The sequence below is a fragment of the Haliotis cracherodii genome, unplaced genomic scaffold (genome assembly GCF_022045235.1).
Source record: "Haliotis cracherodii isolate W230 unplaced genomic scaffold, xgHalCrac1.p SCAF_11, whole genome shotgun sequence".
Classification (NCBI taxonomy): Eukaryota; Metazoa; Mollusca; class Gastropoda; order Lepetellida; family Haliotidae; genus Haliotis; species Haliotis cracherodii.
This window is the reverse complement of record NW_027266266.1, coordinates 27,648,096-27,662,760: the sequence shown is the minus strand read 5'-3', so window position 1 is coordinate 27,662,760 and position 14,665 is coordinate 27,648,096. Positions and strand designations below refer to the sequence as shown.

Sequence of the window (14,665 nt, the reverse complement as noted above, 5' to 3'; positions counted from 1 at the left end):
AACAGAAGAGACTTTACATAGCCTGTTGGAAGTACTGCCATACAATATCCACCATCTATAAGACATTCAAGAATATTCTTTTTATCAGTATTTTAATTTTGAATTGAACAGAACTCTGTCAAAATATTTTTTCAAAGTCTAGTCTAAAATGGATGTCGCCAGTTTGAAACTAGTACTGTATAGTTCGAGAAAGCCATTTTCTGATTGCTAATGTTGACTTCTTGTTTGACATTTCATTGGTCAGTCAAAGTTTGCGTTAGGTTGTTCTGACTTGTATTGGGATTTCCTCAGATTTGTGTTTAACAGTCAAAGCAAAAACAAGTATCTGATTTCAATGAAATTGCTTTAAGAAACACATCATGACAATATCTTTGCATCAAATACTTTTTCAACTTTCAATCTTAACTATCTGACTGCAGTTTCAAATTACATGGTATAATTCAAAGGAAGTTGTGCATGCTGACATGCAAGGATACTGACATGAAACATGGCATTCTGTCCATACACTGATCTAGCACCATGCATCTTGGCCGAACATAGTTCTAAACACTGAGTACAGACATTTCCAGAACGCATTCAGTCGCAGGTTGCCATCTGTCCCATGCTAAGGTAACCTTCAGGAGCAGGGAGTGAAAGCTTAAAGCTGCATCACCAGTGCTCCATCAATAGGACCAAGACCTGAACCACCTTATAGACATAGTTAGACAGTGGACCAGTTCTACCCCAGAATCCCAACGGATTGCTCTTTAGGCCTGTGTCATTTCATTATTACACAACGGCTTGGAACCCTGCTCTTTCCTTTCCTGTAACTGTAAATTATCATATTTATCAATAATGACAAATGTCTGGTGACTCTTTCAACTACAAAGGTGTGAGGTGAAATAGGACTTAACGTCGCATTTAGAGCAACATGTGTCTGTCTGTCTGTCTGCTCGTAATAGTCTGAGATACCACGCTGCAGTTTAACATGAATTATCCCCACTCAGACACAGTATACTGACTCAGAGCCAACCAGTCCTTGTTTTATCCAGTGTCAGACAGGGTTACAAATACTATCTTTTAACATCTTTTGGTATGAAGTAGTTGTGGATCGAACCCCGGACCTTCCGCTCTCCGGGCAGATGCTCTGCCACTAGACCATGTGGTGTCAGATACAAAGGAGCTATTAAGGACAGCCATTATTGCCACAAAAGTGAATTCTGTTTTTTCTAGAGAACACCACAAATCTGCAGACTATTAAATGACCTTCACTCTCATGGAAATGAAAGATGATAAGATGAAACTGATCAAAACAAGTCAAGTTGTCTCTGTGTCTGATTTCTTTCTGTTCGTCAGAAGCAAGTAAGAAGTAGAAACTTTTAATTATGAAAAAAGAGTTGAAAGTATTTCCTGAGAAATTGAAACTTTGCTGTGCCTGTTTCCTTGATAACCACGTATGTGTCCTTGATGACTAAGTATGTGTCCTTGATAACCACGTATGTGTCCTTGATGACTAAGTATGTGTGTCCTTCATGACAAAATATAGATGTCCTTATCATTTCCAACGTTTTTCTCCATGTCTAGACAGCAAGAAAACCTACACTTCATTTATGAGCTACACTGAACATGAAATATTGTATTCACTCAGCAGACATACTTGTGAAAACAATTTGCCCTGGAGATTCTCTGAGGATGCTAGATTACTCACTCTCCAGTTGCATGCACAAGGCTGAAAAAAGGACATGTTTCTCAGGCATCCCTGTCATTAGACTCATCACATAACCTAGGCATCAGACCGTTTTAACTTCTGGCTCACAAAAATACATGTAACATTGCCTGCATCGTATACCCAGTGTTTCTGTTATCTGTTATACATGCTGATGAAAATTTTAGTCTCTTCCAAAGCCCAAACCCCCCAAAAGCTTATCTGACTTGCCTCTTGATTTCAACTTAGAAAATAACAACCAGAGTTGAACCAGGGTTTCTATAGTCCTTAAGTTATTAAGACTCTTATTATATAAGTGTTATATCATAATTCAACATGAGCTCTGCAGGTAGTAGACTGACTACTCTGTCAAAGAGTTTTGTAACATATTTCCCATTCTAAGTCAAGATAGATACAATTACCACGAATTTACATATAACTATTTTTGTATTTTTTAAGACGACTTTACACTTCTTTCCTTGATTACTATAAGGCAAATAATGTGTAAAAACGGGTCTGAAAATCTCTTAATGAATTCAAACAGGAAAATTACTCTTGCAAAGCTACATTTATAACAAGCTAGGTCACCCTGACTCTTTACCTTCGTAACTTCTGCCCTACTTCTCCCTGCCTCAACAGTGGGAAAATTGACTCAGAAATATTTAATTATTTTTATGCAGCTTAAAAAAATCAATATATTCTTTGGCAATAATAACCGTTATAACATAATGGATAATTCTTATGTTACACACTGGCATGACAACAGCTTCCCACATGTTCCAGGTAGTTGTCACATGAATCATTGTTCTGAACCAAAAGAATCTGCAGGAACAAAACCTAAATGAATTCTTCCAATGTTTGTTGTAAGAGGTGACTAATGGGATCTGGTGGTTAGCTTAGATTGATGCTCTTGATGTCAGTCACTGGATTGTCTGGTCCAGACACAATTCCTCGCAGACCGCCATATATTTAGCTGCGATATTGCTGAGTGCAGCATACAACAAACAAACAGCGCTTCCAATGTTTTCAATTTTTTATATGATCAGCACTATTAAGTAATGAAACATTCTGAATCAAAGCTACAACATCAAAATGTATGAAAGAGTCACCAAAAATGTCATATTTCTTTTAAAGATATGGATCTGCCCCCTCAATGTCACTGTGTCAGGGATTGAAACTACAGCAGTAGAAACAACACACGTTTCACAACCCTCTATAATGAAAACATACAGATACACTGTTAAACAGAGGACATTTCTACTTGCCCCAAAGTATACCTTTAACATTGGACATATAGCATCAGACGACTGGTGAGTGCTTATTTCTTTGAATATGTTGAATATGATATTTGACAACCGCACAATTGAAACAACACAAACGACTGCTAAGGCATTTAGGTTGTCTCGTCAAAGAAATCCCCCTATTCTGTTACCTCGGAGATGAGGAAGATGGTTTGTCGAGTACCTCTCCGCCTGACTGGCTGACACTCCAGCTGCTCTCTTAGCTAGAGCACCTTCAATAAATAGCACACACATGCAACATCCACAGCAAAAACCAGGCAAAAACAGGAATAATATCAAGCAGAAACAAATATCTTCACACAAAATACATTTGACAAGTGATAAAGCACAGATTATGCAAGCTGAAAGGGAATAGAAACAGTACTGTAAAGACTACAATGAATGTCAGGTTAGTGTGGCATAATTTACATTCAAAGTTCCAACTAAACAAAAATTAAGGTACACTGAAGAAAATCATGGAAAGCAAGGGGCACTTGTCATAATGCTAATATCTACAAGGATTTATCTAGGTTTCCAAACTAAGAGCCCTTGGCAGGCAAATTGGGGAAAATTGTGATACAGTTAAAAAATGTTTTCTGTTTTTATTTTTGTATATTCTGAGGAATTGGGAAATTTTATATTTAAGCTGGGAATTTTTAGCAAGTCTAAAGTAAAAGATTTAATGAGTTCCTGTATTCAAACACCACAGCAGCAGTCATCATACACACCAGAGCCACCTGTAGGGACAACCTATCAGGACAACTGTACCAGAACACAGTACACCTCAACCATCACTACTCGTAACCAATATGCTGTACTGTAGCCAAGCAAAATATCAATAAGCTGTAAGTAACTTTGAATCAAAATATCAAAACTTTATTAAAAAAGATTATTTCACTTCCAAGAGTAGAGATATTGAGATTGATTGTGGTTTTTCGGTTTTCTTTTACCATGTTTACAGGAACAAAAAATGAAAGAGTTTATATTGTTCTTACTAGGGCAATTATGTATGGAATAATAATAAGGGTAATTGATCTTGCAAAGAAAATATACTGAAGTGAATTAAATCATGTGCTGATGCCTCCAAAACATTTCACAACTTCACACTTACCAACAGCTTAAACATTTCAGAAATATCAAATTGTCAATCTATTTCATTTGTGGTAAAAAAACATATTTCTGGCAAGATGTGTCATTGACTTTGCGACCACACAGTCTTATTACAAACTCCTAGCATGATCTCATTCTCTCCTTGTTCATAGTTTTCAATAACAGCTGAGAAAGTGAGACTATAAGATACTTAATCTTCATGTAGTTTTCATTACAAGTTCAGCCATACGAACTAGGATGTTACAAACATAATTAGGAAAAAGTATAGAATGTCAGACAACAGGAGAAGGAAGCTGCCACAAACAATCAAAGTGTGAGTTTCCAGGGCCACATGTACACCTGGCTTTGTTTGAGGGAGACAAGCTATATTCCAGGAGAAACCCAGCTGAGAGTGTCATGCACGTATCAGTGAGACATGCTCTGACATCTTGAATCTCAAAGAACTGCATTTCTGAGTTTTAAGTCAGCTTTGATACCACTCCAAAGAGGTCTGAGGAATTCAGGTAATTAAAAAATGATGTTGTGATGACACATTTATACAGAATTAGGCATACCAGATTTGACATGTTAATGGCAGCTGAAATTTGATTTTAATGTTAATTTTTTTATTTATAAAACAATGCTAATTACCCTCAATATCTTCATCAATTCTTTAATTTTAAGCTAATTTAATATCCAACATCAACACAAGCATGTCATATGAGGCACGAACAGGATAGGGTGGTTAGACTCTCTGACATAGTTGGTGCATGTCATTTTATACCAATTACATAGATCAATGCTCAGGATGTCGATCACTGGATTGTCTGGACTAAACTTGATTAATTGCAGACCACCATCATATAGCTGAGATATTGTTGAGTGTGAATTTAAACAACAAACAAACATCTTTTTGAATGAGGAAGTTCATATTTCATGAAGATGTAGACCAGGGGTCCGGAAAATTTAAAATCCCAATCGGACATTTACATTTATGCCACGCCCCCTTCAAACAGCGTGTTTTAGTACGACTTTTTACACACAAATTACACGTTGTTACGTATTCATAATATGATGAATTATGAATTGTTTCAATTTAAATTGTTTAATTCACCGGACAATTAATAACAAATAATATAATTTTAGATATATATGGAAAACATACGTTTGTTTCTGTTATAATAACGATCTGTCAACGTTGTGAACGGTCTAATTAATATTCATGAGTCTGCTCAAGTGTACGCGTTGTAACATTTGGATCGAGACTATTATCCCATATTTGGTTATCACGTGACCTCACGGGAAAAGTTGTTTTTTTAAACTAAAGATTATTTAAAAACAAGACAGATAATATAATCATAAATCCTAAACTATCGTTGATAGCAGTAGTTATTTGAATACTTTTTCATCTGTACTTAGTTATTGACCATAAAAAAATTTGATATCGATCGTCCGAGAAAGCAAAATGGCGGTCAATCAAGATTCAATATACGACTAGCTACTGAAAACAATAAAATCTGCGAATCCTCGTTGTATGTCAACCAAGTGAAAGTCGTTAGCCACGACTTACAAAATGATCATTCAGACTTTGAGGGTTTGGCAGATCCGCTCGACTGATCTGCATCGGTCGACTGGCTGTCGTCACGCTTTCGCTTCTTGACTGAGGTTACGTATCGTAGCATTGTGAGGATAATGAGGTACATCGATGATGCAAGGTATTTATGTACAGTTGTAAACACATTTTACTCAAATCAACAAGATGTTCTCAGTAATAAATCCTCGATTAATCAGTGTCAACTCAGTTTATTGCCTATTACAGTGATTGACCGATTGGACTATCATTCTAGGTACGATGTATTTACAGCAATCAAAACAAACAAAGCGTCAGTGTAGATAATCTTCATTGTGTTACAACTGCAGACAGAAATTGCTCAGTCCTAACTGTTGATCATGTCCGGTCAAAATTTAAGAATGTCCGGACAGAAAAATTTAAATGTCCGGTAAGCAATATTTTAGACCGGACATTTGAGATTCCCAATCGGACATGTCCGGCGCATATGACGGTTTCCGGACCCCTGATGTAGACCAAAGGTAGGTAACTCATGAAGATTTAGACCAAACGTAGATAATTCATGAAAATGATACAGAAGAATGGCAGATAACTCAAGAAGATGATATAAATTCATGGTAGATCACTCATGAAGATGATGTAAGGTAGACAACTCATGAAGATGATATACAAACTCCTCACAGCAATAGCCCATTCCCAGAGCTCTCTATACTGTCCCTGATGCCAGTCAAAACCCTCCACTGTGATAGGTGACCACAACAATGCTTGGAGTTGAACACGACTGACCGTTTTGTTTACAATCAAGAGATGACTGCCATGACGCCGACTACTCTTACCCCTGCTAAATTATTTTCCTTGTTTGTCAATTTGGATTTCTGTGTCATTACAAGGATCATGTAATTGGTATAGGAAGAATGTAAGGAAAAAGTTGGTTGATTTTCTGGTCGTCTGCAATCTCGAACCAATTTGATCAAACAAACAAAAAGCTAATTCATCTGGCAAATATGGTCAGTTGTAAACCTTTTCAAAATTAACTGTGATGGCATTCCCAAAGACATAAACAAAAGTATAATCGCTACTACATTTGGGGATAGAGGGCAAATTTCAAGATTTTTGTAATGGCCACGCCCACACTGGGAAGGAGCTTGTTGACAAAGATGAAAGGAAGATAACTCAAGACGATATTTACCAACAGTTAAGAGAAGGAGCTTGGATGATATAGATAGAAGGTAGATAACTCATGAAGATGACATAGATGAAAGGTAGATAACTCATGAAGATATTGACATAAGGTTGATAACCCATCAAAATGACATAAAGTAACAGAAGATAACACATGAAGATTTTAAAGACCAAAGGTATCTAACAAGACATAGGCAAAGGTAGCTAACTCATGAAGAGGACATAGGCAAAGGTAGCTAACTCATGAAGAGGACATAGATGAAAGGTAGCTGACTCATGAAGAGGCCATAGGCAAAGGTAGCTAACTCATGAAGAGGACATAGATGAAAGGTAGCTGACTCATGAAGAGGCCATAGGCAAAGGTAGCTAACTCATGAAGAGGACATAGATGAAAGGTAGCTGACTCATGAAGAGGACATAGATGAAAGGTAGCTAAATCATGAAGAGGACATAGGCAAAGGTAGCTGACTCAAGAAGAGGACATAGATGAAAGGTAGCTAACTCATGAAGAGGACATGGATGAAAGGTAGCTGACTCATGAAGAGGACATAGATGAAAGGTAGCTAAATCATGAAGAGGACATAGGTAAAGGTAGCTGACTCATGAAGAGGACATAGATGAAAGGTAGCTAACTCATGAAGAGGACATGGATGAAAGGTAGCTAACTCATGAAGAGGACATGGATGAAAGGTAGCTGACTCATGAAGAGGACATATATGAAAGGTAGCTAAATCATGAAGAGGACATAGGCAAAGGTAGCTGACTCATGAAGAGGACATAGATGAAAGGTAGATAACTCATGAAGATGACATAGATGAAAGGTAGATAACTCATGAAGATATTGACATAAGGTTGATAACCCATCAAAATGACATAAAGTAACAGAAGATAACACATGAAGATTTTAAAGACCAAAGGTATCTAACAAGACATAGGCAAAGGTAGCTAACTCATGAAGAGGACATAGGCAAAGGTAGCTAACTCATGAAGAGGACATAGATGAAAGGTAGCTGACTCATGAAGAGGACATAGGCAAAGGTAGCTAACTCATGAAGAGGACATAGATGAAAGGTAGCTGACTCATGAAGAGGACATAGATGAAAGGTAGCTAACTCATGAAGAGGACATAGGCAAAGGTAGCTGACTCATGAAGAGGACATAGATGAAAGGTAGCTAACTCATGAAGAGGACATAGGCAAAGGTAGCTGACTCATGAAGAGGACATAGATGAAAGGTAGCTAAATCATGAAGAGGACATAGGCAAAGGTAGCTGACTCATGAAGAGGACATAGATGAAAGGTAGCTAACTCATGAAGAGGACATGGATGAAAGGTAGCTGACTCATGAAGAGGACATGGGTGAAAAGTAGCTGACTCATGAAGAGGATATGGATGAAAGGTAGCTAAATCATGAAAAGGACATAGATGAAAGGTAGCTGACTCACGAAGAGGACATGGATGAAAGGTAGCTGACTCATGAAGAGGACATGGGTGAAAGGTAGCTGACTCATGAAGAGGACATAGATGAAAGGTAGCTAACTCATGAAGAGGACATGGATGAAAGGTAGCTGACTCATGAAGAGGACATGGGTGAAAAGTAGCTGACTCATGAAGAGGACATGGATGAAAGGTAGCTGACTCATGAAGAGGACATGGGTGAAAGGTAGCTGACTCATGGAGAGGACACAGATGAAAGGTAGCTGACTCATGGAGAGGACATGGGTGAAAAGTAGCTGACTCATGAAGAGGACATAGACGAAAGGTAGATAACTCATCAAGAAGATATTGACCATATTGTGTTAGTTTATGAAGACAAGAAATAGTTACCAGTATTCCATGTCAACACTCAATACCCAGTATTCCATGTCAACACTCAATACCAAAGCCACCTTTAAAACCTTAAATATTTTGCTAAACTTGCAATGAACAATCCAACTAACAATCTAAATGATGAAATGGGAACAATCTACATGATCTAATATTTTAATTATTTTATGCTTGGTAATTTTCAGTTTAGTTTGCATTTAAAGGTTTATGTGGTATTACTCCAGTCTAAATCACAGTAGGGACTGGTGTAATAAGATTAATGAAAACCAAACATTTTCTCATTATCATTTTACAATTTCAAAATTTAAATAAATAATATCTCCCTTGGACTTCAGACCATTGATGTTCAAAATAAATTTTGCAGCATTTAAAACCAGAAAATCAAAGATATTTTTCTGAAGATCAACAAGAATAATAATTAAAAGCCAAAATGCACACATGCATTGGAATATTCAGTACACACATAAAGTGACAACAATCAATAGGCACTGGCAGTCTACAATTCAAACATTGCAGTGTTCATTTCACATCAATTTCAGAATCTTGTACAAAAACGTACTTTTTAGAGATGATGTTCTAAATGATATATGTCCTACCAAACATTTTATATAATACACATTAACTACTTTATACGTTATCTTGATATTTGTTAATTCTGTTATTGCTTGGCCTAACACAGTGAAGCCTTCATTAACTAACACTCTATTCACTCCAAATACAGTCTGAGAGATTATGACCTATGTTCCTGAGCACTGTTGTCTGACATGAGCACAGTGTGTGATCACGGGGACTTCACATTGCTTCACTGTATGTCACTACATTAATAACGCCTTCATACTCGACTGGTAACTTAAGTCTTCAAGCTTGAAAATTGCAATGTGAGGATATACGTATAACATGAGGAAACTGCTGAATCAAACACTTAAGAATGCAAAGCAGGAGCAACTTAAAAAGAACTAACTAATAGTGACACGGCACTGTAGCTCACCTGGATAAGTAGCCATCAGATTAAAATGTTCAACAGTTTAAAATGACAGCCACTGAACAAAACTTGCTGTCACCATTGCTATTCAAATATTTTCAACATGAATACTGAGGCCGCAATTTACAAATATGTAACAAGTAGCAAAATTTCCACAATGTTTCCATATCTGAGAGAATGAACTAATATAAATAATTAATTAATAATTAATTAATACCTTTACTTCTATTAAAAGAGAATATTGCATATGCAAATGCCATACACAATGTTTTCAATTGTTTCACATTAAAATCCCAATGATTTGAACACAACATGAAGCCATCATAAGGAGGCCAGAGATACATTGAATTTAAGAGCACGAAAAGCATTTTAATTAGAAATTGTCATATCGAAAAATCCTATTAGAAGCTATTGAACAAATTCAGATGTTTCCAATGGTTGGAACAAGAATGTGAAGCACCAGCCTCATAACTCAAGTGGAGATGATGTTTACAGTGCAAGGAAATGCATTTCGAAAGTACTTAGAATCTTGGTGCAAAGGTCAAATAATGGCATAAATAATAGGTGTTTCATTATGTCTACCATGGCTATGTGACGACGCTGATTGAAAATGGACAAGCATGCCTAACACAAGATCACTTTGACTTTCAGTCACGTGAGACAAAAGTCTGACTATGTTTTACAGTGAGACAAGCATTGAAGCCAGGAATGGTTAGTTGTTAGCGCGTGTGGCTTACTTTGGGGCCGACTCCCTGAACCTGACCCAGGAGCAGGAATCCCGGACTGGCGCTGTGTTCCAGACCCTGGCCGCCCAATCTTGGTTGGGGCCTTCAGCCCCGTCGGACGTGGTAGGCTCATTCTACTGCCGTATCAGTTGCTACTGCAAATACATGAAAAAATTCATTATGACCCATCCTGTAATCAAACTGAATCTGATCTTAATACCACCATATGTGGTTATTCTTAACTGGTGATGCCTGAAATATTTACCAGCACTGTTTTGAAATGAATAAGACCTGTCAGTCAGTTGGAAATATATAATATCAGGCCCATGTTTCAAAGCACTATGTTTATGTTGTTGCACCTGGTCTCTGCCTCAATCTGCAAGCTGCAGATTAACCAGCTATTCATTCATAGAGTAAGTGAGTGAGCAAGCTGGGGTTAACACTGTTTTGAATAATATAGGTAACTGAGATCATAATTGAGATCTTGATAATTGGCAACAAATATCCATCGACCATTATTATGTGGCAGTGTATACACCTGTTGTAGACAGTGATGAGTGTTAGAGGCAGCAAGTGAATGAAGCAATTGTAAAATATTAAGAGCTACTGTTTCTAGATTTTAGTGGCATCTACACAGCAGCTAATGAGATTAGATTTACCTCCCTTAGTTGTTTACAATACAGGGAAGGGCAACATCATTCGAGAAGTTTCAAGAGGTGACAGTTTCTGAAAGGCTTGCTGTACCTTTATAAGAGCAACAAGAGAGCAATTCAAGGTCTTCTACGACCTGTTTTGCATCTTATCTTGAATATGATATTCTTCACAATTTCTAGTGGTGCAATCAATATTCACAATTTTCTGACCAACTTTACATAATGCAAAAGACCTTCGCATTTTATATACCATCAGGAACATATGGCCATTGTACTGAAATGCATGCATATAGCATAATCAGCAAATAATACGACATACATATTCCATATTGCATGAATGTCACAAGGTTTCGTTCTGGCACTATGCTTGGTTTGAAAATGAAAAGAGAAAGATTATTTGTGACAGCAGATATGCGTATAGCGAATTCACCCTAAAGATAAATAAGGGCCCAAGTTTTCAGAGATCAAGCAGTAGTCAACAAACTTGGATCAAACATCAAGAAACTACCACTTTTTTATACATGTACTAGTTAAAAGGTAATTACATACACCTTCTATGCTGTTATTTTCTGTAAAATATCTGTAATTTTCACAAGAAATATGGACTGTTCTGGATATTTTGGGTCTTAAATAGGGGCAGAAAACATAGATTCCTTATCCATCGGTTAGCAGAGAAATTGAAGTGGGATGGGGGGGGGGGAGGATGTTGCGATATTGTATCAGGGCGCTTAATGGGGTAAATATGGTTTATATCCTCATGCCACTATTATTTCAAGGATATTTGTTTTACTTTTAGCCTTGTAAACAAGATTGAATATGTAAACAACCTTACAAACTCTCTTCAGTTGAAAAATTAATATTCCTCATGCTACACAGTGTAAAAGCATCCAGCTGTGTCACGCCAATTTTATATTTAACATGTTTCAATGCCAGAGCTCTCTGATGTATACTTTTACTGGGCATTTGGTTCCAGATTCAATTTAGTGTGGTTATATCTATCGTAGCTCCACATTGAAAACACATTATGTTTATCTCCTACATGTATGTTAAGAACATATATTTTACAATATCAATGAAGTTTGACTGTCTCTCATAACCAATGGGAGGCTGTAGTATATCTCTTATGTTTTCAACAATGTTTTACATTTTATATTCCAAGAGTGAGATCTATCATAAATCTCTCACCCTCTCTCTCCTGATCATTGCAAGTGATGAAGGTACATGTATAACATGTATATGACTTGTAGGATGCATCATGTAACATTACTAGATATATATCGTACACCAACAACGTAAGTAGCAAGTAAGTCACTAAATTATCAAAATTTCCACTTTTCTATTATAAGAAATAAGCAGAAACTGTTCTATTCTTTGGTAAGGTGATTACTCACAACTCACATGAATGTCACCATTTATGCCTGAACAACTGCACAACCAGGTATGTCATAACGAAGGGCCGTAACTGTTATCAGTCCACATCATGACATTTCAAATTCGCTATGTATTTTCGTATTTTGTGAACTTATCTTATCATGCTTATAAAAAAAAGAAAATTTTATACCAATAGAGTTGGCAATATAAATAAAATAAAAATGTTTTTTAATTCTATTTTGCTTTTTTTTCATGCCAGCGGATCTGTGATCCGGACTAAATTACCTTCCTGACAAGACCAACAACAAACATTTTCTTTATCAACATAATCAATAAAAATAAACATCACATCAATATTTATTCAGCCATACCTCAATTCCATGTGTCATCCAAATTCTTAAACACAAACATCTTTTTTCATGAATTGATCATCTGTCGAAACACCTGATGCGTCAAGCAAGCACATAAGTTTGGGTAGATGCTAAAGACAATCCCCACATAAGACATCGCAAGCTACAAGTAATGCTGCTTTGTTGACATAGGGGGTTGAGCTCAGTCATCTCAACAAAGAATCCAAGTTGGACACCTTTCTGACATCCCCTCCTTGCTAATCAGGTGAAATACCAACAACTTACTTTCAAACATCTGTTGCAGGGGACTGTCTCAAAAGCAATAAATCATTATTGTAACAGGTTTTAGATGGTCAAGATTGTGACTTGGTGCTTCTCGATTCAATGTGGAATTGATTTACCACATTGTTTGTGTACTTGATGATCAGGGATGTCTCTTCTCTTGTCCAACAAGGGTAAGAATCAATGAGCATCAATCTTCAAACTAAAGGTATGTGTGGCCAGTGAAATGCAAAATTGAAAGTTCACCCATGACAGAAAATGTCTAAAACGTCCTAACGAGGGATGGATAACACCCCATGTACCTTGAGTGATCCTGCTACAATGAATTTATCTCACTGACATGTTTAAATGTGACATTGTAAAAGAATTAACACAAATTCAAAATTGATAGAAAACACCTGTTCGATTGAGCTGAGGTTAACTTGTGCCATGTCACATGACTTCCACTGACTCGAGGAAAAGCGTACAGCTTTATACATTGAAGCTGAGTATAAGGGATTTATTCGGCCTCTAAGATATCCATGTGCCGCCTGCATTGCTTGTGGCAGGGTATAAGAGTTTTATTCCCTCGCTGAGAAATGTATTACCCTCCACAGTATTTTATCAATATCACGTGGACCAATCAGATCTCATCATTCTGATATGGAGGTATGGTAATTATGATTATAACAATAGTACACACCTTGCACTTACACAGAATGAGCATTTAAGTTTAACCGTAAAAATAATACCAACACACACAACATGCACAATGTGCATGATGTGAAGACAAATAAAATTAAAAAATGTTCTGACACAGTTTTTGATTAGTAATGTCCAAAAATATATTACACTAAATATGATAATATAATTCTTATTACCTTCCGATATGAAAAATACTCTTGGGGATCCCGTGGCAGAATAGATCCCAAGTACAAGCCATAATCTCATTAAAATAAGATCTTTAGTCCTATACCAGACCTCTCTGTGTGAACATCTCTCCTGAAGTTTCTAAATTCTTGGTACAAGTGAGCAAAGCATTCAGACAAGCCTATCGGATTTCTGGATCTCCAAAACAAATATAATCAAGGAAATCCGAATGGAAAAATATAATGTTGTGCTATCATAGTGCTGTACTTATTTTGTACATCCTGCAGTTTGCATGGTTTGTGAGTGCCATTGCATCTGCACCAAAAGTGTTAGTATGGAAGGTGTATTTGTGTTTTGTGGTAGGTGTTTTTGGGGCAGATATCGAATTGAGATGGTAAAGAAATTAACGCCAAATTGTTTAACATGTTTAAGAAGCTGTCATCTGTTTGGTGCAAGAACCTATGCATTCTTCATTTTAATTGGATGGTCAAACTTCACTCAGGGTCCACCTGAAGCAACCTTACATGGAGGTCTCCTTACATCCTGCTGAAGACAAATATTGTATCTGAGTAAAAGATCAGATTTTAAAGAGACTGCAAGAGCCAGAAAGTGAGGCTTTGGTGAGTAAGATGTAACATGTGAAGCATGGATCATTGCTCATGCCATCAACCACTGGTTTGCCGTATTACGGACCATAGCACAAAATAACCATTCACTTATTATAATGAGAAAAGAATAATCTGACAACCCCAAGACAGACAAGACATACTCTTCCTCATACAAAGTAAACCATTTATTAGTTTTAATAATAATTTAATCAAA

The 14,665-nt window shown here is 36.8% G+C and overlaps 1 protein-coding gene across 16 annotated transcripts in view; it reads right to left on the bottom strand.

Moving 5' to 3' along the window:
- LOC139456386 (CAP-Gly domain-containing linker protein 1-like) overlaps positions 1–14,665 on the bottom strand; it is a 113,155-nt gene that overhangs the window by 78,277 nt on the left and 20,213 nt on the right. For 15 of the 16 annotated variants that reach the window (XM_071238060.1, XM_071238051.1, XM_071238057.1 and 12 more), the window contains 2 exons: positions 10,351–10,493; positions 3,117–3,197 (listed from right to left, as the gene is read on the bottom strand). In XM_071238060.1, the coding sequence (XP_071094161.1) occupies positions 3,117–3,197; positions 10,351–10,471 (202 nt within the window). In that variant the 5' untranslated portion in view covers positions 10,472–10,493. The remainder of the gene's footprint in view (positions 1–3,116; positions 3,198–10,350; positions 10,494–14,665) is intronic. The other variant, XM_071238063.1, reaches the window with a different exon arrangement.